Here is a 24,649-nt window from a genome sequence, read left to right as displayed (position 1 = left end):
ACCTTGCAAGTTATCTGCAATAATTTTTTTTTATCTCATCTTATTTATCATTTAATTGTAAAAATTAATGAAAATTTTCTCAAGCTAAAGAAATCAAGCTCACCTCCTAATATAAAATATTATAAACTAACATTTAGATTTAAATTAATAAAATAAAAATATTTATAAAGAATTGTGAACAAACAATACACAATATGAAGTTAATATTTTAATACACTTGTGCGTGACTTGAGATTTGAACTCATCTTTTTATAAAAACAAAAACATCTCATATAAAAAATTTAGTTTTAATAAATTAGGTGATCGGTGTGTCTAACTGATTTGGAAGCAAACTGTATGATAAAAATTTACTTGGTATTACTGAAGATAAAATTAAATATAAAATTAACAAGTAACAAATAATATACTTGTGCCCTCCCTCCTTAACTTGTACAACCAATGAGTTGTCTCATAGTCCCACTTCATTTAATAATTGTTGATAGTGACCAAAGTTAACTATAAAACAACTCGAAGATAATTAATCTCAACCGTAAGTACTATAATCTAAATTCCTCAAAGGCATACACTGTAAATTAATAAATAAAAAGTGTGTTTTTCAATTTCCAAAAGTGACAAATATTACAATTATATAATTATTTTATTTTATTTTTTATGCATATCCGCATATAAATAAGGTTAAATCTTTTTATCCAATAGCACTGACCCACTGCGAAAGGTTTAATTTATGTAACACTTATTATTTAGGTTCAAAATACAGTGAACTTAAAATGTAATAGTATCACAATTTTTTCTGATTATGGGAGTGAATTTGTAGCTAAATTTTCATATTTACCGAATGTGACACACAAGTGGATCATACTGTGTGCATACGCCCTAAAAAACCATATATTTACATAAAAACATTAATATGATATTTACATTTATTCTTATTTGGTTAAAATTTTAAAACAACATTTTTTTTTTAAGAGAATGCATCTAATAATGAAGAGAGGTTTTTTTTTCAACATGTTTGAGTGGGAGATTGGAGGTAATATATATATATATATATAGTAAACTGAGTTTTTTAAAAAATAAAAGTGAGTTAACATTTGACAACATAAGTACATGTATAATTATAAATATTATTTTTTAACCGCTATACATGCAATTATGCATTTTCCTAACTACATATATAAATTTCCTTTTATATTTCCTTTTGGATTTCTAATGAATTATTATAATTTTATATTTATTACCTTAAAAAAAATTATAAGTTGACTTTTTAATTATTTATTTCCTTATATATATATATATATATTCATATTTCCTTTTATATTTTGGTAAATTATAATTTTATATTTATTACTTATTTATTATGCATCATTTATAGTTTTATATTTTTTTTATAGAATTTTTTTTATTTCTTGCCATCTATCTCTCTCCATATAATGCAATTTATGAGATTGAAAAAACGAACGTTGAGGGATCCCAAGCCTCTCTGCCCCCTCTCGGAGGCAACCAACGGAGGTATCTTCGTTTTTTTATTTTTTCAGTTTTTTTCCTTTAAATTTTAAATTTTTTGTTGATTTTTATCCCAGTTTGATCAGATGTTGCTTGATCGTTGGTAAAAATCGCATTTTTTATATTTTTTTGTGGTAGTGATTTCTCAGTCTGTGATTGTGGAGATCTTGGATTGCAGGCTGATCCCGAAGTCGTGATTCAATCAAGGAATCAAGAAATTGGCTTTTTGGTTCTTCTGGGGATTTTTAATTTGGTAGTTGTTGAAAATTTTTTGGTTAGTGTTCTGAGGGGTTTTGTTGCTGAATTTGTTTGGAATTTTGAGTTTTGAGTTTTGATGAGACTTTGAGTTTTCAATTGGGGCTCTGGAGAAATCTCGGGCCCTTTGCTTGGATGAATTGATGAATTGAGATTTTATTAGGGTTTCGGCGAATTGTTTTGGAAAAGTAGAAAATAAAGAAAAAAGAAAAAAATTAAGGAAAAAATTTGTATATATATTTGAAATGGGGGGTTATGTCGAGGCGTGTTTTGCCGGCCTGCGGCCGATTGTGTTTCTTTTGCCCATCCCTACGTGCAAGATCGCGACAGCCTGTTAAGCGTTACAAGAAGCTTCTTGCTGATGCATTCCCTAAATCTCAGGTGAAGTTATAAGCTTTTAATTTTTATTTATTTATTTATTTATTTTTTAAATCTTTTTGTTGGTGATGTTGATTGAGCAACATATTTAGTATGTTTTCGAATTGAATTGCATTATTTCTAATTTGGCTAGTGTTATCATTGAGCGTACTTAAATTTAAGGGATTTTTGAGGACGTAGTCCTAATGTCAATGATATATTGATATTGAGAACCTAAAGGTTGAGTCAGTTGGATCAATGAACAGGAAGTTTAGCTTTATATACTGTGCATTTAATTAGGTAATGCAGCAACACTTTTGTATAGTTTGGCTGATGCATTTTTGTGCTGTATAACCTTGGAGAATATTCTAAACATCTCATGAAGTTTTTTGTTTAACAGGTATTAAAATTAACTATTTGTACTAAAATTGCTACTATTCCTATAAACAAGAGTGACGGTAGAATTTTTCTGTGTGCTTAAATATAACAAATTTGAAGAACTGTTATGTTTGCAGAACTATCATTCAGCAACTTAGTATCCATGTATTCGATATATTTTATGGAGAAACTATGTCCATTTCCCATTTGCTGACATAGGGCAAAGGAAATTCTTTCATCTCCATTATTATCGAATACCCACACTTTAGCAAATGTTGTCTCATGAAACACCATTTGAATTCTATTTTGATGTGTCAATAAGACGTCATTCTAAAGATGACAATGAGTTATGTCCCCTGTCATTTCTGATAGGTAGTTGGGTTTCTTCAGGCAGTTCTGTTTATGGCTTTGGAAAAAATGAGGACTGAGTTGTTATGTGTTTCCTTTTAGTTTACATGAATACAAAATGAATATCCAAGCATACTTGGTTCTTGTGACCTTTTCCTTTTCCTTTTACTTGTCTTATTCAGTTGGTATTGTGCCTTGCAAGTCTTAAAATCTAATTTTAATTTCATTAACATTTTTTCATGTTGCTGTTAAGACATCATTTCATTCTTTTTTCCTCATTTTTTAAACTCTACTTACATCAAACTTTATCGATATGTTGTTTCTGGAGTGGTGCATGCCTGTCTGCTTGCTTGCTTGCATGCATATAAGCATTTCTGAGTGGATGCCCATGTATATTAGTTGTGGGAAAATTGGCATTTGAAGGATTGAGAGACCATGTTCCTTATTAAAAGTAGTTTTTTCTCATTTTGATCAAGTTACTTGATTTGGCTTAAAACTTCTACTCAACCACGTAGACTTTTTGACGATCTGATTTCCAACTGATTTATATTTTTATTTTTGTTGGACATGTTGCTCAACGAATACCTTTCTCTTTTGTAAATGCAGGATGGAGATCCAAATGATAGGATGATTGCCAAACTCTGTGAGTATGCTTCAAAAAATCCATTGCGCATACCAAAGGTACTTTCCATCTTCACCATGTCTGTTGTGTGACAATGATTTTGAACTTGTTAATATATGATCTGGTCAACTTGTCCCGGATGTTTAGCCATATGTCCATTACCTTAAATGTAGTTTGCGTTGTGTCTAGGACATCTAATGAATACTGACACAAGTTCTTGGTGTTCTTCAACTCAGCAAGGTTTAGTTTGTTTTTAAATGCTTGTCTTACTGGAAGAAACTTCTCTAATATTTTACTTGAAAAAGGAACCGTTTCAGAGATTTTGTGGATCTTTGGAAGGTGGTATTTGAAAGAAAAAAGAAAAACATAGCTGTTGGTTGCATCAAGTTAATTTCTTGATTGCCATTAAAATATTTATCATAGTCTTGCTTAAAGTATTGCCAACACAGTACTCCCTATTCAAAGTTTTAATATAATATTCTCATATTAGTTTATGATTTATTTTGCCAATCTTATTAGGTAATAGTAATACACAATACCAGCCACTCTCATTTTTGTTGTGATGTACCTTAGCAGGTGGCTGAATCAATAGTGCTAGTTCTTACTAATTCAAGTGCTGCAGTTCCAAAAGTGTGAATCATTAACAATAACGCAAAATAAAATATGAAAAGTTAATATTATTATAAGTATTATCACATGAGCTCTTTGTGGCATATGCCTCACAAAAATATGTCTATTCTCAATCTTTGAATATATTTCAAAGGTTAGGATGACTGTTTTTTTTGTTCTTGTCCTCACTTTTTAAGGGGAAACACGTGCAACTCCTCGCCAAGAAAATGAAAGATAGATGACAAAGAGGAAGAAAGCCAGCCCTTTTGATGCCTCATTTAACCATTTTATTGCCATATTTTTGTCTCCTAAATATCATGTCTTATAATGAAGTTTATACAAAAACACTAGGCTGCTGGCAATTTTCTTGAATTTTCTCAAAATACTTCTGGCATTTTAAATAATTTTAACCACTTGTAAGTGTACTTTGCAGATCACACAGTATTTAGAGCAGAGATGTTACAAAGAATTGCGGAATGAACACTTTTGTATGGCAAAAGTTGTGCCGTGCATCTATAGGAAACTTTTAGCTTCATGTAAGGAGCAGATGTAAGTTTAATGTATGTTTTCTTCAAGGTTAATCTTTGCTAAAGGCTGATGTTGTCTGCTGGCAAGATTCTATTAACATCCTTTTCTATCATATAGATCCACTTGAGTCTATTATAAAAAAAAAATCTAATTAAGCATTCATTATTGGAAACCTACCACTCACACACATGCATGCAAATACTGCATGCACCAACACAGACACTTGATGAATGATCATTTTTGCTGATTAAAGGCAATAAGTGGTTCAATTACTTATTACTTCATTGGGTTCCTAACATTTCTTGTTTGGCACTCTGCAAATAAAGCATTACATGTTATGTGTTTTCTATAAATTATACCTTGTTATGTATGATATTTACATTATTTAAAGCTTGTTGGTCACTCACATCTGTTTTAACGGTTTCAAAGTCTTCTAACAGTGACTAGCATACTTGCTGACTTGTTGGGGAGAGAGATCAAAACATTCAGAATTAAGTAATGTCAATTGGAACTTTGAACAACTAGATAAATATTAGGAGCAAAAGAATGCCCTAAGCTAGGAAATTGGGCTACATTTCTGCTGCCCATTGCATTTTGGAATTCAAATGAAAAAAAATGCATTAAAGATTTCTATCTGTCTAAGTGGAATAAACATGTTGAGAGAGAATACAAAAGAAACCTCAAAATCAATCTTAGGTCAAAATAGCACACATACCTGATATGACATACTCTTCCTCTCTGTTTTTCCCCTCCCTTCCTTTTCTTCCTTTACATCATGTCATTGCCTAATATTTCTGTTTATTTTGGTGCAATCAGGCCATTTTTTGCAACTAGCTTATTGTGTATCATACGTACCCTCCTTGATCAAACAAGACATGATGAGATGCGCATTCTTGGTTGTTATACACTTGTGGACTTTCTGAACAGCCAGGTATTTCTTTGTCACTCTTGGTGGTTGCTTGAATTATTCTGCATGTTTCGGAAAGCACCATGAATGCAGTTTATTTGATTGTGAAATTTGTATGAACTATCCATATCTGCTAACTTCTACACAGCATGTCTCATAATAGGTTGATAGCACCTATATGTTCAACCTTGAAGGCCTCATTCCAAAACTTTGTCAAGTTGGTCATGAAATAGGAGAAGATGATAGGGCACTCCGTCTACGCTCGGCAGGATTGCAAGCTCTTGCATCAATGGTATATATTATTATTTATGTTTTTGAGTATATAATTTTGTTTTGTAACATCCACTATATATTTTTATGGCTGTTTTAGCTCATTGACAATTTGTGACATTGTATCACTAGGTTACGTTAGATTCTATATCTTTCACACTATAGACTGATTCCTGTTAAATTGACTGAGGTTTGTTTAGTTTTCACAGAGTAATACCCAGCTTAGAGTTCTATTTGATTTGGTATTATATTGCTCTTGACTTACAACAAAGTAAATTGCAGCTTGTGTGCATGAATTTTTATAAAAAAAAAGATACATGATTAACGTCACGTGACCTAGGTATAGCTATCTAGTTACTAGGCATAAGAGAAAATGGGTTCTGAACTGAATTGATAAATGCATTGTTTGATATAACTTAAAACAATATTTTAAGTCTGATGTATAAACTATGGAAATTATGTAATAATTTAAATTCCAATTTGTCTATAATTTTCTCAAGCAAACCATACATTATGGGTTCTTTGTATTCTTGTTAATGTCACACTTACTTATCATTTTTATATTTGGCATTGTTTCATGTACTTCTTTCATAGGTGCAGTTCATGGGTGACTACTCGCATATAGCAATGGACTTTGATGATGTAAGTTTGATTTTCTTAGTTTGCATCTGTCAAAATTAAGTGAGTGCCGTGCTTTCGAATAACTGCATGTGAGCCAAATTCTCTTTGTTTTGGTGCTTGTATTTCTCTCCCACTTTCAGTTTTGTTAGTTTGTTTTGGATTTATGATTTGTTGATTTTCAGTTTTTTATTGAAGCAATTGTCACATGCCAATGGGACAAGTCTGTGTGTCCTTACAGATGGAAAAGACCTCACAACATGATGTCCAGAGATGAAATTTTCTAAACTCCTCTTTTCTGTCCAAATAAATATCAAGTATACAGTACCAACTAGAATAAGTAATTGCTGATGCAAATAATGTCTTATCCATAAAGCCCTACGATAATTCTTTTATGCAATATATATGTTCAATTTAGAGCTAAAGGATCAAATAGAGAAATGCTTTTGGGCTTTGCTGTAACTCACAAATTTCTTTTTAAAACTTTAAAGGAAATGTTAAGGAATTATGCATAGCTTTGATGTTCTATGTGTTTGAATATTTGATTCTGAAGAAGAAATTCCCAAGGTGAGTGTGATAGCTTTGTTGGTCTTTGTTTGGCATTATCCATAGTCGAATTTAGCCTCATGTCTTGAATATTCTGTCTTTTTGAGAGGATTTTTTGCAGAATAATTGCATTTGAAGTGGTTGATCAGTTTATTTTTATAAACTGAAAGGATCAACTTTTTGACTGCATCATTTTTCATAACTTACCATCTAGTTGGTATGCTACAACTCAACTTAGACTTCTAATATTGCTGTAGTTTTTTAACATGTGTCTGTGAACTGTAAACAGATTGTTTCAATAACTTTGGATAGTTATGAGGTTCCTGAATTTTACCGAGAGAAAGGAAAGTATGACCTGCCTCAAAGTCTGCTGGTGCAGGAAGTTGTTAGAAAAGAGGTTGCCCTGTCAGACAGTCCCAAAGCTTTACTGGATTCAATAATGTTAGAACTCATTGTTATTAGCAATATTTCACATAAGTTTTTATTTTTATTTTTTCTTCATATTGACATTAATTGATATATTGACAGTGATACTTCCAAAAGTCCATCGTACTGGTCAAAAGTTTGTGTGCACAATATGGCCAAACTTGCCAAGGAGGCAACTACTTTGAGACGTGTATCGGAGTCCTTATTCCGTGTGTTTGACACTGGGAGTCACTGGACTCCTGATAGTGGGATTGCATTGCCTGTATTATCTGAAATGCAGATCTTAATGGAGAAGTCAGGTTAAGTAGGGTTTTTTTCTACATTATTTCATTATTTCTTTCTTGTGAATTTAGAATAGAGAGCATTATCATGTGTTTTTACATGTGTGTGTGTGTGTGTGTGTGTGTGTTTTTCTAAATTCAGGAGAAAATAGTCACTTGTTACTATCCATACTGATCAAGCATTTAGATCACAAGAATGTAGCCAAGCAGCCCAGTGTGCGGATCAACATCATTAATGTTACTTCATATCTTTCACGACAGTCGAATTTGGAAGGTTCAGTGGCATTAATTACTGCTATAAATGAATTGTTGAGACATTTGCGGAAATGTATCCAAGTCTCAATTGAAGCATCAGACCTGGATGATGAAGCCATTAAATGGAATTCTCTTTTTCATTATGCAATAGAAGATTGCCTCAAAGAATTGACCAATAAGGTTTAAACTTCTTATCCTTTTTCACATATATTTATGATTTAGGTTAATTATGTAGGAGTGTCTACATCGTTTGTTTGGTATAGCTTTAACCCTGTTTATTCATGAGTTTCTACTTTCTAGTGACATAACTTCCAGTGATATGAAAAGAACCCGGAAATGACATGGAATATATTTGATATGTCTTCCACTTCTAAGACGATAACATAGACAATAGATGGATGTAATATATTCACCGTGTTCTGTTTGAAAATTTTATCTGAACCGTTTAGGATCCTCTCTGTTTCACCTTTCTTGAAACTAGCATGACTACTATTTTGGATCAGCAGGTTGGTGATGTTGGACCTATACTTGACATGATGGCTGTAGTGCTGGAGAATATCCCAACATCGGCAATTGTAGCTCGGACAACAATTTCTGCAGTTTATCGCATTGCACAAATAGCAGCTTCTATCCCCAACTTATCATATCACAAGAAGGTGAGTTCCTTTTTTTCTTTCAGAACTTTAAACTACTTCATGAAGATATCTCATTAAATTTTAGACCAAAGCAATTTCTAAGTTGGTGTCTTGATGTTATGTTATACTTCAGGCTTTCCCTGAAGCTTTGTTTCACCAGCTGCTTTTGGCAATGACCCACCCGGACCACATGACGAGAGTTGGCTCCCATCGTGTTTTTTCGGCTGTTCTTATGCCCTTAGGTACTTGTCCTTGGCCAATTCCACTTGCTGCAGTTTCACCTAACATTTATGATCCACGGGTAAAGTATGTGAAGTCAGGATTTTTTTTTTTTTTTTGGAAGGAATGCGAGACAGTGGGTACCATAATGTGAATGAAGATATAAAGCTGCCGAAAGGTTATGCCCCAGGGAGCGAGTCTGATTGCATGAAGCTGTTTCCTCCGTGTACGGTTTCTGAAGGAGCAGTTTCCGCAGAATCTTACAAAGAAGTATGTTATGCTGAACCGAAACATGCTTGTGATGATTTGAATCTTTCTCCTCACTAAGCATAAAATGCTGTTTTTCCTGCTGATTTTTCCTAATTAAACTGTCTTGAAGAAACAGATGTCTCTGAGATTGAGCAGTCACCAAGTTGGTCTCCTTCTTTCGTCAATCTGGACTCAGGCTACATCACAAGAGAATACTCCTGCCAATTATGAGGCAATGTCTCACAGTTACAACCTTACTCTATTGTTTTCTCGATCCAAAGTGAGTTACACAATTTTTTTTCTTTTGGGGGGACATCCATTGCAACTAAGAAGCCACAAATTTATTTTCTTCTTATTCCCAACTCAAATTTGAACAGCTTGTACAATGTTTACATTTGTATTTAAATTTTTTTTTTTATTTCCTTGGAGCAATATTTGTTGTGTGCTATCATCTGACAATTACTTAGTCATGCATTACGATAAGGAGAGTGCCTGAATTTTTGTGGGGAGCTGCGCACTCGTGGGCTTGAAGTGCTTTATGTTAGATTGTGATTTTCTCTCACTCGCCTTTTACTACTGCATTCTTCTCTTTTTCCCTGTTGGCATTTGACCTATCTTTTGAACCACACACTGATCTATGTTTATGTTAAGCTTTAAGCTTTGTGAAGTTTTTGTTTTAAAAAATTCTGAATAACCGCTATCTACTATTAAGGGTAAATATATGTTGTTATCTTGTACTAAATGCACATGCTTTTGTGTGTGTGTGTGTGTGTTTTTTTCCTATGTCTTTCTTCTTAACTATTATTGCCTACCCTGAAAGCTTAAACCGTTTTTGAATTTCACGTAAATGAAACCTTCACTTGAAGCCATTTGCATTTTGTTGAATCCTTAATGATGTTTTTATTGAGAACCTGCTAAATATATGTTCCTTGACTAAAATCCTCAATGTTAGGAAAGTTTGTATTTTGAAGATTAATTAAATACACTGTAAATCCATTCTTCGTGTTTTTTCGGTATTTGCTTTACGTATGTTTGTCCTCTCTGACAGACATCAAGCCATGTGGCTCTAGTTCGATGTTTTCAGTTAGCAGTTTCCCTGTGGAGCATCTCTTGTGACTCCGAAAGTAAGTTTTTTTCTGATTAAAGTAAGCCATTTTCCAAAATTGGTAATGGTTGCTTTTTTTCTTTTTTTCTTTTTTTGTGTTCATTTCCATTTGACAATATTTTGTGAGGGTTCAAGTCAAGAGCTTTCCTTCAACATTTTATTCTTCTGACTTTGCATCTCGATGAAGATTGTTTGCAGCCATCCCGTAGGCGATCACTTTTTACTATGGCTTCTTCCATGCTTATATCATCAGCCAAGGCTTCTGATCTTCCAGGATTAATTTCTTCCCTTAAAGCAATGGCCATAGAGAAAATGGTATGCTTCTAGCTTTTTCAGATAGTTGGATGTGTTATTTTACAGTCTGATACCTGAACAATTACATTGTTCGAGTTAATTCCCTTTGGTTTTTGTTCTTGCATTTAAGATTTGCTGAACAACTAGTTCCATTTCTGTATTCATTAATTTACTTCATGTTACAGGTTGATCCACATATTCGTTTGGTTGAAGATGGTAGGCTGCCAGCCATTTATGTAACTCCTTCAAAAGAAAAAGCAACTTATGGGTCTGAAGAAGATGACAATGATGCATTGAAATTCCTTGAGACAATCAAAATTGATGACGAGAAACTAAAGCAAGTTGTTATTTCACACTTGATTGGAAAATTTAAAGAATTACCAGCGGTAAAAGTACTTTAGATTAGGAATCTGTTGGCCTCAGATGGAATGGAATATTCATTTGTGATATTTACCACTAACTAAAACTGCTGTATCACAGGAAGATTTAATGGGCATAAAGGAGCAGCTTTTGCAGAAATTTTCACCTGACGACATCTTTTTACTAGGAGCTCCTTTGTTCATGGAAACACCGCAGAATTGTTCACCACTAGCACAGAAAGAAAGCCAACTTTTAGATGAGGTTCTATCATTGTCATAACCTATCTTGTATTTAAACTCCCTAGTTTATTGTATTTTTTATTTGCATGCATTAGACTCAGTAAGGGTTTTCTTATTGCAGGTGATGGGTATTACTTTCACAGAAGATGATGACCTATTTCCGGAAGCTTGTGGAAGTCAGTCAGATCGCAAAATGTCCGAATCTCTAAATGGATTTGATGTTTTAAATGTCAATCAATTGATGGAATCGGTACGTAATACTTGCTCTAATCCAATAAAATGTTTCCATTTGCATAAATTTATTTAATGCTGAGAAGCCATCATTAATTATTGCTATTTGTGTTTGATGCATGTCTAACAATGACTTTGGTGTTCTTGGCATAAGTTAGGAGGCGTATTTAGGAATTCTTCACTGTCTAATTCATTGCTTGTTATCCGCTGTGACGTCAGCATTGCTATACTTTGGTGTTCGAGTATAATTTAGCTAAATATGATGTTTCATAATTAAGACATGTAAATCTGCAGTAATTTCAGGATGATAAGAATTTAAAAAGATGTAAGTAATCTTTGAAAAGGATGTGAAGCTTTTGGTAGTTCTAGAGTAACAGCAGGAAGATCTGTTGTCCAAGTTGTGATCCTTTATAAACCAGGTTGTTAAAAATGGGGGTTATTTTTAATCTACATATTGGTTTCTAATATGATGTAATAATATGATCTTGGATTTTTAAAATTTTATTCTAAATTTATATGGAGTTAGACATTAGTACTATGGCATTATACAAAAAATGAATTTTTTTTTTAATTTGGTTTTTGGCCCATTGATTTCTCGGGGTGAGGTATTGTGAGCCCCATAAGGTTTGCACCTTTTCCCAGGGAAGTTTTTTGGATACACGATGAACTCAAAACTTCTTGCTTAACTGACCTAAGCCTCTATCACTTGGACCAACCTCCATTGGTAATATTTTCTGGTTATATATATGTATATATTATTTACATTTGATCCCATCAAAGAAAAGTAACATGGTCCATTTGGATGGAGTCATACACGAAGGAGCTCCGCCTAACCTATTAAATAGTTTAGTGAGAACTGGGGCAAGATGGTTCGATTTATTTTGGTGAGCATGTGCCCCATTTCAATGGCACCACTTGCCCAAAATAAATTGAACCTTGGTTAAATGAGTGTCAACAATATTAAATGCATGCCGAATTATGTAAAATGATTTTCAACAATATTAAATAATTTTATGTAGTGAAGCTGTGATTAAAAGTCTTATTATGTAAAATTCTTTTTACCGTGCTGTTTTAGCAATTTTACTCGCTGAATTGCGTTTTTGGCCACCCCATATTTATAGTAAACAAGTAATTTGGTTAGAAGTTCCATTGTCAATTTTTGAGAGCATAGTTCCATGGGGCAAATAAATATACCTGCACGAGATCCAGTATAACATGACATCTAGTGTAATGGCTGGTATTAAGCATGGCACCGTCGAATACTATCGACATAAAACCCCACTGTTTTTGAACATTCCTCTGATGTCATATGTACATGCACAAGATCAAACCTAACATGAAATCTACTTACCTGATTATTCACCACTTGCATTCACCTTTATGTTAACACACTTGACAGTAATGTGTTTGGTTTGTGCACATCTCTCTTATGATATGAAAACTGCTTCTTAACTTACAGTTTGATCATAACTTTCATCCTATTATCTTTCTTTGCTCTTAAAATGCTTGATACTCCCCAATCATTATAGCACTTGTTAACAATCATTTTATCGATCTTGATCAAGTTTATTTGTTTTGGTATACCTATAGCAAATGCCAAGAGCTTTCTTGTGATAAACCACTTAGAATATAAGATTTCTGTGCACCCGTCGTCACCCTTAAGCAATTTTAACGACAGAGCTTTTCCGCAGCTGATTAGAATTTAAGATTGTCAATAACTACTGTTGCTTGTTTCAGGTTCTCGAGACTGCACGAGAAGTTGCTAATTTACCAGTATTGACTACCATCGTACCCTACGACCAAATGAAAAGCCAATGTGAGGCACTAGTGCTGGGAAAGCAGCAGAAAATGTCAGTTCTCCTGAGCTTCAAGCAACAACAGCAGCAAGAAGAACCGTCGCCTCTGAAGTTGCTTGAGTACAGTAGTAACAATGAGGCAGAGGTTACTCAGGAGGTAAATTTTTCCGGTGCTTTTAACCATTGTATCATATCGTAAACTTTCATCTAATTGACGCCAAGTTTAACCGTATTTTTAAGTAACTCTTTCTTGTTTTGTTTGTTTCACATCTTGAACCATTAAGCAGATGGTGCAAAAGCGAAACCACCCTGTGGTAGACCTAAGATTAACTTTGCCGGAGAATGTGAGTATACGAAGCGGAGATTCACAGTTTTCTGAATCCGAGCAGTCTTTCCGGCTTCCGCCTTCGAGCCCGTACGATAAATTCTTGAAAGCTGCAGGATGCTGAAAGATCCTGAAAATGTAGCATGTATACAAATACTTAATTATAAATCGCATAAGTTGTATTATTGCTTTTGTTATTTCCTCCATTCTTTTTACATGTAAAAGTTCACATATCATATATTATTGCAGTAATAATAATAATTCCAAGTTTATCAGTGAGATCTCATCTCTGATAACTATGTTTGGTCTTGTATTTTTGTATGCAAGTTAGAGGGGTGGCTTAAAAAAAACAAACACTTGGAAGTATAGCGCGTTTGAATTGAAGCTTATTTGAATTGGGATATTGTTTAATTACTATTGTTAAGTTATTCTTTTGAAAAGATTGCTGTGTATGTATGCAACCTGATACGGGTAAAATTAAAAATTAATATTTTTAAAAATATAAAAAATGTATTTGTGAAGATTTATTAATTGTTTAAAACAATTTTTGTTAAATATATATAGATATACATACTAGAATTACCTCATTCCTCTTAAAACTCAAGCTTGTTTCCCTCCAAACTCAAGGGCATGTGGTTTGTCCACATTTTCCTTTGCAATTTTATTTTATTAATATGGTGAAATAATAATAATAATAATAATAATAATAATAATAACCAGAGAATACATATGTAGAAACTCAAACCTGCATGAATAACAAGTTGAAGACTTGGAAAGCACAAAATGGTTCAAAAAGGCAAATTATATATTAACACCTGAAGACACTTGCATTAGGAATCAAACAGACTGATAACTCAGAGACTAAATGATGACTTCATATTAATAAATCTCAAGAAACAAATGAGTCATGAGTTCAGAGTTTTGGCAGCAACTAATTGTTGTGGGATTAACAAGTTTGGTATTTTGTGCTTCTTTGGCATCATATAAATACTATATTTGGAATTCAAAATGGGATCTAATGGACTAACAAGCAAAAAGGTGTAAGCAGAGAGGATAAGAAGCTAAGCTGATTGATCTACTTTGTTTGACTTGCCATTTTGCGTAATTTGATCAACATGTCACTTGCTGCGGATTGTCGGGCGTCACGAGGTTTTTCTTCGGGATCTCCTCGGCACATGAAATCAAAATCTACACCTTGAACTGTTACAGTGGATTGGAAGTTCCCTGCAAAAGCAAACTCCACACATAAAGCTAAATGAATGTTAAATAACTCGCATTTCTTCTTATAGGTGTAAACAGGATAATATGGTGCTCTTTATTTTGCTTCTGTGGCTGTGTAGTGATTCTCATGGTTTGGGGACAATGCATGAGAGCTTTATAATTAATATTTGTCTTCAATATTTTTCTGCAATATAAAGAGGTACTTGGGAGTCTTACCGCCTGAAACAACTGGCAACACAGAGTATCTAGGAAGCGTCCAGTTGTTTTTGCTGCAGATATCATCCAACTCCTGCATTGAAGAATCAAAGAGAATTAAATTTTCATAACATATCAAACTGACAGAAGTATGATAAACTACTATTATTGCAATGCAAAACAAGCACATAAATTGAAAGAAAAAGATGTAGTCTGCGAACTTAAATAAGAGAAGGATTTTATATGATCATGAAATTATGTAGTAACAAAATAATATGCTGGATGACATTGTGAAAGGTTGTTGTCTCTACAGTGTGGCAAGTCACTCCAGAATGTCTTCTGATTGAGCATTGCAATACAACAATCTGCTACGAAGGTCGTAGCCGGTAGTTGTCTTCAGTGAGCTGCGGTCACTTCAGAATTTCCAGAAATATTGCTTCGACAATTATGAGCATGGCAACTTGAATTTTTGAATGTGACCAGTAAACACACACATGCACATGTACGCATGCACGCACACAGGGGTTTTCCATTTATTAGCTGCCCAGGTAATTGTCTTCAGTGTGCTGCGGTCACTTCAAAATTTCCAGAAATATTGCTTCGACAGAAATGGCATGGAAACTTGAATTTTTGAGTGTGACCAGTAAACACGTGCGTGCACACACATGACTTTTCCATTTATTAGCTTCCCGGGCCAGAACAGGAGACTGATGAAGTGTTTGAGAGTGCAGTATAAGTTCAGAAGAGTTACAGAAAGGTGACAATCAAGAAGGGGAAGAGGGTGGTTTATGCACCCTATCAGTAGCTGGTCAGAGTACAAATGAACGACGAAGAATTTAAAATCCAGTTTGCCTTTTCATTCATCAAGCAACCGAAACAGAGGAGTAATACAAATGCAAGGAAGGAAAATTCAGGAAAGAGAAAATTTCCTTATTTAGAAACTAAGATTAAGGAAACCAAACAATAAACTAGTTGTTTCAATCATCATTTCCTCCCCTTTTGATTTTAGGGCTCCTGAAACTGCACACTGTGGCATCTTATATCCTCCAAACCCCCAAAATTTTGCTCTTACTACCGTTGATGGAAGTTTAAATTTCTACAGTTAAAAGTGAACTACACTAAAAAGAATACATTAACCTCCAACAAACTACTTTTCCTTAATATCCCCTACATCTTAATCCTCATTCAAGCCCAAAGAAGATTAAGGAAATTTTTAATTTCATCCTCAAACTTAAATCCCAATCCATTTTTCATCCCTATTCAAATATTATCTCGAGGTTTATGCAGGCATAGAAACAATTGTGAACTTTTGGAGGAAAACTAGACAACTAGACATAATTAGAGGGTATATAAAAAAATAGTAATAATAATAAATAAATAAATAAAAGGAAAAGGAAAAGAAAAGAAACCCCACATCATACAGCTGATATCTCCACTTCGAAGTGACAAGTAGCTAGGAAGAGATTTAAACTTATCATTGAATTCCTTGAAAAGTTTCAAAAATACTAAAACTTGCCTGGCACGGGGTTCTTAAAAATAGAACAGCCTCAGATAATTTCTTCCTTTTGACAAGTTCATTAAAGCTCTCTTCTTCAGAGGATGCAGTAGATCCATCCATGCTCATTTGGCTAGATGATAAAATGGTAACCGCATCTGCTATGGGTTCCATATTAGAAACAACATCCTCTTCCCCACCTGGAAAAGAAAGCCATGGAACTTCAATTCCTCTTGTAATATGGTACTTTAATAAGGAAATTGTTTATAGTAAAATAAATCATGTTATAATACAGAGGAGCCAAATTCTCTATTTTATAAAACCTAAGTTTAAGAGTTCAAGACTTCAAGCAGTTAACTTTGATAATATGAAGCTTTCCATTCCAAAATTGCAATATTGCTGCATAACCATAATAAAACACACAAGTAATTGCCAAATGTAAGACTAAAAATGGAACTTGTACCATTCAATATGTTCTGAATGTTCATCTCACACTTGGCAATTTCATCTTCAAGAATTCGATGCTGATTACACTACATTGTAGGATAAGTAGAACTTAGTTGTATGAAAACAAATGCATGATCTTAACAGAAATACAATTAACACAATGACGAGGGAATCAAATATTTACAAAGAACTCAAAAATAACATTTACCAATTCATTCCTTTTTCTCTTAAAGGTTCGTAAGGTGGTCTGCAGACTAGTTCTCTTATCATTTTTCTCAGAGCATCCTTCAACAGGAACAATTGGAAGATCACTGGTAGCCAACCTATCTCGAACTGAACTTCGAGGATCACTGGTAGCCAGCCTATCCTGAACTGAACTTCGAAGACCACTGCTAGCCATCCTATCTTGAATTGAATTTCCACCTTCATTATCCTTCTGGACTGGTAATCCTCCGTCTTCAGTTCTGGTGTCATTATTAAGCCTCTTAGCCACATCAACTTTATCTGCCTACCAGGCCAAACAAACATAATTCTTTTGATTGTCAAGCACAAACTCATTTATCTCATATGTGCATAGAACTTATGTACAAATAACAAAGAAGAAGAATGGATTGGAAAAACATAAGATTATCAACAGTAAAACCATACTTATGGATGGCAATGTCCCGCATAACAGCAAAAAACACAAACCTTAGACACAAACCCATTTAAAATTTTATGACCCAAACCTGCCCCAAGCCTATTAATCACTATTTAGATCCCCAGACTTGTCTTATCCTAAACCTGCTAAACCTGACTAAAAGCCGTCAAGTGGTTTAAATAAAAATAATTACCATATTTTGCAAACTTAATAAGATACCCATAAAAAAAAATTCAAATAGTGAGAACAAAAGTCATACTTTAATAAACTAGTAAGAAGATGAGTTAGTTATTGAATTGGGATTTTTTCCCAAAGTAATGAGAACATGAAAATAAGGGTCAACTTCTCAAAAAATGAAATAGAAAGAAAAAGGAATTAGTTTAAACTTTGAAATAAATTAATAGACCATATATATTAACTAATAGAGATTATTGGTTTAAAAATCTAGCATTCTAATTATATACATACTAACATATATTCATTTATAATCATAATATTCGAATTTCATGTTTTGGGTTCCATGAATTCTACATCAGGTACTTTTGAAATATTTGGGCTCAAGTTTTAGGTAGCCAATGGTCAAATCCCATATATGTCCTATCCTCACTTGGATTTCAGCTTAGTATTCCAAACTCACTTAGACCCTCCGAGGGCTTTCTAAACAAGTTCTATTAAAATTCGGATGGACCACGTACCCATCAGATCCGTGGATATTGCCATCCACAGCTATGTTTATAGCCACGTTGATGATGGCGATAGACTTGCCCACTCAATGAAAAAAAGGGAAAGACAATGCATAAGTTTGATGCCAACAAAAGGTATAAAAAAACCGTTTACTGTCCTTACAAATCATGAATAAATTGTTTTCTTTGTTTTCTCTTTTCTTTAAATATTAGAAATAGCATGGATCAAGTCAAAGAGCGTTGACACCCAATTTCCTAATACAAAAATAAAATTAGACCTAGACTCAAGACCAGATGACAAAAGCATGTGTTAAGCTGAAATTTAATCAGGATTTGTATTGAAAATGCATTAGAGTAACTAATAGTCCTATACCAGTTATAATATATATGGATTTGCATATATAAGTCGCTTTCACACTATTAGCTTAAGTTTTTGGGTTGAATCAATTCAATTACTAAGTTCAGTTTCAATCTAATATAGTATCCAAGCTTAGTTTGTTTGCAAATGAGGCTAGTTAAAAATAGATTAGCACATACAAAAATGCATATTAGAGTAACTAATGATCTCACATAAGTTAACTTGATAAATACAGACTTGTATACATAAACCATGGTCTCTCATCCTATTAGCTTAAAAACTATTGGGTTAAATCGAGTGCATATAATAAGTTTTGGTTTTTATCTAACAAATATATCCTTTTTAACACCTCAACATTTGGATGACAAATTCCAATCTTATTATTACATCTTCTTTATTTTGCTTTTTATTTCCATTTATGATTACAACTTCTCAATCATCATCATCATAATCATCAATTAAACCATTCTTTATGCCATCGGTATTTATGTTCTCTTTCTATCATCCTTCAGTTTATTCATAGTCCTTCATTTTCCTTCATGAGACAATAAGATTACTTTCATTCATAATCCACTGTATATATTCCACCGATTTTAGTCTTTAGTTAAATAGGAAGGGTGGCTTTCGAGGAATAATATGGTGCATGTTGCGCTAGGTCAAAGAAGGACCTAGAATTATATTAAAGATAATTAGAAATAATTTATATTGGAAGCTAAATGTAATTGGAGTAGCATAGATTTGAAAATTTATGCTAATATAATTTTGTTTTGGTTGGAGAGGCTCGAAATTCAAATCAAGAGATTTTTATTTGTTTAGAAAAGGCTCAAAATATGGAACATAACTTGACAAAGAAAAAGATGAATAATAAGAGAGAATTAAATGCAATCCCAGTCACAATTGAAGATGGAAAACAAAATCGAGATTTTGACTTACGCTCATATTAGGTGCAATAGAAAGCCATGATTTCAAACATTATTTGGAAAATATTAAAATTTTCAAATATATAGCTACAGTGAAATACTTCAAAACAAACACTGGATTTTGTTTAAACGGTATCTTTTAAAAAGACATAAAGTTGAATGACTTATCAATAGGTAATGTGGCTCCAATAGTGAAGGTATTGTATTAATTTTCAAAAAGACTGTTGTAGCTACTGTAGAGCAAAAATATTTAGAATTTATTCAGTTTCTAAAACATCCAATAGCATTGCGACCTTAGTTCCTAAAAATCACTAGCATTTTAACATGCTAAATTCCTCTGACACAACCACCAAACCATCCATTAATCATTGACTGGAATGATCTTCATCCCACAAGATCAGTGAGCAATTTCTACTTTCTAATATCTTATGCCGTCATAATATGCAAAAGGTGATATTTGTTGTAGTGAAGAGCTACATCACAACCAAATCTAGATAATATTGTTCTGCACAGTTAGACATGAATATTTGAATCTATAGCATACCATGTTCAGTTTAGCCAATAAACATCCGTCGTTCACACATGTATCATTTCTCATGAAAGTGTGGCCTTCATGAGCACAGAGAAAAAATACTCCTACTACTCACATTTGCATTTGCTTCCTGATATAATTGGAAACTAATATAACAGATCACGCGTCAAAAAATGCATCATTCTGAAGACCAAAGAAAATATGTATTTCCAACCATCACATTATAGTCTTATTGAAGAAAAACATGAATCACACAAGTTGCAGATAATGTCAATAGCATTTATCAGAAAATTTGTATCTTATACCTTGTCCTTAAATCCATCTGAATCAATACTAACATTGGCCTCGGAAGATAGCTGCTCTGAAGTATTATTCATCTGAATGTCAGAAATGATGCGTTCTTTGGTCTGAAGAAAAGGTTGCTGGATAGGTCCATCAGCCTCATTTTCAGGTCTTGAAAAAGCTTCAGATGACTCACTCAAAGTGGATCCTCGAATGCCTTGATCATTTATCACTTGGGTTTTCATCATTTCTTTCTTGTTATTGAGACTCATTCCACAAGTCATTGGCTGCTGTTGCAAGTTGGATGAATCAAGCTTCGAAGAGAAACTGCCAGCTTTCTTTTTGGGTATACCAGCAGCTTCCTGTGATCCATTCATATAGAATGGATTATTTTTCCTCTTATTTCTAGATTCAGTTTCAGTTTTGCTGATATTATTGCTCAAGACCATAGCTTGTGTGTTCTTACAAGATTTGTTGCTGACCACGTGACTTCTCACAATTGGCTCTGGCTCCAAAGGAAACTTCTCTACTTCTGCTTGCTGCTTTTGCAAATCTAAGGAACCTCTGTGAGGTGGATCCCTGCATAGTGCAATTCCTCCCAATGTTAAAAATGAGAAAATTATGCCCTTGATTACCATAAACTGAAGTATCACATCTGATCAGAAAGTAAAATTAAAAATAACCTGGATAGCCACTCAGATATAATGTGAACATATGGTAACAAATGGTAGTATTCCACAACTGTTGTAACTTCAGGTGGTACACCTGCCCTTACTAGAGGACCTCTTATGCTACACAAATATCAGCAAACAAGAAACTCAATTAATACAAACAAATTAGTGAAGACAAGAAAATAAAAGGCGGAATGTTCCAAAAACCAAAAAAGCTCAGCCTTAAACACCCATTGTACAACAGATGGCTATGAAAAAAAATCACAAAGAGCAGCATTCCTATGAACATATGAATAATAAACAAACCTGTTCATCACATCATCAATAGGAACTTCTACAAAATCCCCATCAACAGCTTGATTATACTCCATTATATATAGCGTAGTAGTTCTCTTCTCCTCGCTTAGTGAGTATGTTAAATGGCATCCAAGAATTCTCAATTTTGATGGATGAATACCTGTTTCAACCAGGGATTCGAGTACAGGAGGTGACTGACAAATTAAATTGTGCCATAATATTTTATCATCAAGATAGACTAACAATATCTAAGGCATTTCATGGAAGAAAACCAAAATTCAAAATCATTATTTGGCTATTTTTCCTTGAAATTTAAAGAAGATATCAGAAATTCTTGCTCAAAATATTTCTGAGAGTGTATTGGAAGCATGTAGGCTCTTTCAATTATTTGCATGGAAAGGCAAGGCTAATAAATAAATAGACACAACAAAACAAACACATAAAAGATTAAGGCACCTGTAATTTTCTGAGCAGCGGAAAATGCAAGTTTCTGCCTTATATCATTATCAGCTAAAGAATTCTTCTTATTCTTTGATCCGCCAAGATTGTCAAGAGGTGCATCAACATCTTTCTCAAGCAAGGACCAAACTCCTTGAGTTACAGCAGAAAACTGAAGCAAGCATGTCTTCTTCACAGGGTTGACCAAAAAAAGAGCAATTTTAGAGACTGGCAGTCCCTCTATGGATGGAACATCTTTTCCAGCATCCAATGCTGCACATATCTTGCAAGCGTCCAAGACCGCCTTCTCTGTGATGGAAAGAATGGAAAGGTTCTTCTGAATATCTTCTAACTCCGCTACTTCACGTCCATGAATATATTTCATATAAATCATAAGACTTGGATTTGCAACTATAACAGCTTTGCAAAATGGTGCAAATTGAACAAACTCAAGCTGCGGGAACTGCTTACGGTGATAATAATTGTACAGCAATACAACCGCATGCAACTGCAGCAAGAGAGAGAATGCAATATTTGAAGCGCCATGAAAGATTAACAGAAGTAAAAGAAATGAAATACTAACCGGAAAATGACACTACTAAAAGAGAAATGATGGAAAATCAACTACCATGATCATTCAAAAACAATAGTAAATGTAAAACTAAGTCAAAATAGCTTTTCATTTACTATAGAATACCAGCCATGTCATTAGATCAAAATAAAATGCAGATAACCCCATACTAAAAGGCAATATTAGTGAAGTTCTAAAAGAGTTTAGGGTTTAGAGTTCCACCACTGCAACAAATCAGAGCCAAGAAAAGACCAAGTCCAGAATTCCTTCCACACATATCCGTAATTCACACAACCTAAAAAACAGAGCTTTTCCAAAACAGCCTTCATTGTTTAAACACATTCAAAGATCCATAATTCACAAGACCAATACCAAAAAATAAAAGCCAAATTCTCTTACCGTTGTTGCCAGAATCCATTTCACGCATAACCAACCTAAAAAACAGAGCTTTCCCAAACCCGTAATTCCTCACACATATCAGCAGCAAAAATAAAAAATTCACAGGAACAGGGACAACCAAAAGGCCAAATTTCTCTTAACATTGCTACCAAAATCCATTTCACAAATATATGTGATTCAACCAACATGTAAAACCGAGCTTTTCCAACCTCTAATTCTTCACACAAATCTGGCAGAAAAAAAAAATCCAAAATTCACAGGAATGGAGACAATAATAAGACCTAATCTCACTTACCATTACTGCCAGATTTCATTTCACAAATATTTGTGATTCAACAAACGAGGAAAACAGAGCTTTTCCAAAACCCCTAATTCTTCACACATATCTGGCAAAAAAAAAATCCAAAATTCACAGGGATGGGGACACCAAAAAGACCAAATTTCTCTTACCACCAGAATTCATTTCATAAATATGTGTGATTCAACCAACCTGAAAAACAGAGCTGCTCAAAAATCCTCTCATCCTTCACACACATCCGGCAAAAAGAAAAAAAAATCGAAAATGCACAAGAACAGGTCCAATAAATATACAAATAAATAAACAAAACAAGATTTCTCAACCCTGCTGCCAGAATTCCTATCATACAGATGATCACTAACCCTCACATACAAAACCCCAAACTGGAAACATTAATCCATCAGGCAAAAACAAATGCATCATCAACTCAAAATCCAGTCAATTCTCTAGAGATCTAAACCCAAGCCACCTAAACAATTCATCTAAAACCAAATACAACCCATAAAACCCAACAATTTTTACAAGAAACCCCAAAAAAGCACCTGCTTTGCGACTGCTTCCTGCTGAGGGATCAGCGGAGGCTCCTTGGAGGGATTCCTACAAGGAAGAAGGGGAAGAACGAGTTGATCAGTTAGGGCATGGATGACTTCCTCCATGGTCATCTCTCCATCGGGGTCCATCCCATCTAGATCGCCAGCAGCGGCGGCCATCGAAGAAAAGCACAAAGAATGAATCTAGGGTTTGGAGAATCAAAAGGGGATTAGGTTTCCAAAATTGGAACGATAAGAACGAGGGTTTGAGAAAAACCAAAAGGGCGCGAAGCGAAGCTCCAGAGTGTGAGACTTGTACAAAAAGTAACTGTTTTTTGTCTTATTCGGTACGAATAAATTATTATGAAATAATACTTATTATTGTTATTATTATTTAAAAAAAAATTTAAAAAAATTGCTTGTATACCCTTGCAAAAATGGATAATTGTTACTGTGTTTTGTAAAAGTTGGACTGGCTTATGTAAATTTTTATAAATTTTTCTTTTGTTATTTTCCACCTGTTTATGTTAATAATATAATAATTTATAAAAAATAACTGGCTATTCTTTTTAATATATGTTTAAATGATTTTTTTTTAAATAGTAATTAATATGTTAGTAAAAATGGTTATAGACAGCTGTAGAAGTTGGTAAATGTTAACTTACTTCTATATATAATAATAATAATTTCTAAAAAAAATTGCTTGTATACCCTTGTAAAAAATGGCTATTTGTTACTGTGCTTTTGTAAAAGTTGGATTGACCAATGTATATTTTTATAAATTTTTTTTGTTATTTTCCACCTGTTAATATTAATAATATAATAATTAATGAAAATATAACTGGCTATCCTTTTTAATATATGTTTAAATGATTTTTAGGGAAAATTACTGTTCACCCCTCGTAATTTTCAAAACTTCCCAAAAACCCCTCCCTACTTTTTACACACTCACAGACTGTCTCCGTTAGTGTTTAACTTCCCTTTACCCCCTACCGCTCACTTCAGAATGGGTCCAGTGTTGTGAAATCTCATTTTTAGCCACGAAAATGGTGGGAAAGGAAGCCCAAAATCACATCGTGTTCGACTTTTGAAGGACTTTTCGCTTGGTTTACGATAGACAATGCGAGGAGTTGCATTACATCTTGTTGTTCTCCTCATTATCATACCCGAAATATATAAATCGGTTTCCGAGCGGAAAATGAAATTGATTTCCATCGGATTGGTCAAGTGCAGCTTCATCTTGAATGAAATCATGGTCGATTTTATTGTCGGCGAGGCAGCATGTGCCATTGTCGCTCTTCGTTTATGGTTGTAAAGTT

The 24,649-nt window shown here is 33.7% G+C and overlaps 2 protein-coding genes across 7 annotated transcripts; one reads left to right on the top strand and one right to left on the bottom strand.

The window, feature by feature from the left end:
• Nucleotides 1-1,997: 1,997 nt before the first annotated feature.
• Nucleotides 1,998-13,632, top strand: LOC120257981 (protein SEMI-ROLLED LEAF 2). 5 transcript variants are annotated; one of them, XM_039265304.1, is made up of 20 exons: nt 1,998-2,136; nt 3,445-3,519; nt 4,503-4,618; nt 5,414-5,528; nt 5,668-5,796; nt 6,369-6,416; nt 7,228-7,379; nt 7,467-7,663; nt 7,788-8,080; nt 8,407-8,556; nt 8,669-8,777; nt 8,879-9,024; nt 9,140-9,235; nt 10,052-10,127; nt 10,296-10,423; nt 10,588-10,788; nt 10,883-11,023; nt 11,123-11,251; nt 12,970-13,185; nt 13,316-13,632. In XM_039265304.1, the coding sequence occupies exons 1-20, from the start codon at nt 2,011-2,013 to the stop codon at nt 13,475-13,477; spliced, it is 2,805 nt and encodes a 934-aa protein (XP_039121238.1). In that variant the 5' UTR covers nt 1,998-2,010; the 3' UTR covers nt 13,478-13,632. The 5 variants fall into 5 exon arrangements, with proteins under 5 accessions (XP_039121238.1, XP_039121236.1, XP_039121237.1 ...); XM_039265302.1 differs by having other exon boundaries at nt 9,140-9,283; XM_039265303.1 differs by having other exon boundaries at nt 9,134-9,235.
• Nucleotides 13,633-14,200: 568 nt separating this feature from the next.
• Nucleotides 14,201-23,604, bottom strand: LOC120259072. Of its 2 annotated transcripts, XM_039266608.1 has the most exons (11): nt 23,343-23,604; nt 22,004-22,040; nt 21,551-21,892; nt 21,104-21,254; nt 20,810-20,917; nt 20,150-20,705; nt 16,920-17,219; nt 16,728-16,797; nt 16,286-16,464; nt 14,791-14,863; nt 14,201-14,577 (listed from the first exon to the last, which is right to left on the bottom strand). In XM_039266608.1, the coding sequence occupies exons 1-11, from the start codon at nt 23,508-23,510 to the stop codon at nt 14,429-14,431; spliced, it is 2,133 nt and encodes a 710-aa protein (XP_039122542.1). In that variant the 5' UTR covers nt 23,511-23,604; the 3' UTR covers nt 14,201-14,428. The 2 variants fall into 2 exon arrangements, with proteins under 2 accessions (XP_039122542.1, XP_039122541.1); XM_039266607.1 differs by having other exon boundaries at nt 21,551-22,040.
• Between the last annotated feature and the right edge of the window lie 1,045 nt (nt 23,605-24,649).

The sequence above is a fragment of the Dioscorea cayenensis genome, chromosome 4, assembly GCF_009730915.1.
Source record: "Dioscorea cayenensis subsp. rotundata cultivar TDr96_F1 chromosome 4, TDr96_F1_v2_PseudoChromosome.rev07_lg8_w22 25.fasta, whole genome shotgun sequence".
Classification (NCBI taxonomy): Eukaryota; Viridiplantae; Streptophyta; class Magnoliopsida; order Dioscoreales; family Dioscoreaceae; genus Dioscorea; species Dioscorea cayenensis.
Note: the sequence above shows the minus strand (reverse complement) of the source record. Positions and strands in the feature narration are given on the sequence as shown.

Bases quoted from the DNA above. Each gene is read 5' to 3' on its own strand.
- LOC120257981 (XM_039265301.1), top strand. From the start codon at position 2,011: ATGTCGAGGCGTGTTTTGCCGGCCTGCGGCCGATTGTGTTTCTTTTGC. The intron at 8,557-8,668 runs GTGAGTTCCTTT...GTTATACTTCAG, and splicing joins ACTTATCATATCACAAGAAG to GCTTTCCCTGAAGCTTTGTT. The intron at 10,424-10,587 runs GTATGCTTCTAG...TTCATGTTACAG, and splicing joins CAATGGCCATAGAGAAAATG to GTTGATCCACATATTCGTTT.
- LOC120259072 (XM_039266607.1), bottom strand. From the start codon at position 23,510: ATGGCCGCCGCTGCTGGCGATCTAGATGGGATGGACCCCGATGGAGAG. The intron at 21,255-21,550 runs GTGCCTTAATCT...TGGTTGAAACAG, and splicing joins CGCTGCTCAGAAAATTACAG to GTATTCATCCATCAAAATTG. The intron at 14,578-14,790 runs GTAAGACTCCCA...TTGCTTTTGCAG, and splicing joins GTTGCCAGTTGTTTCAGGCG to GGAACTTCCAATCCACTGTA.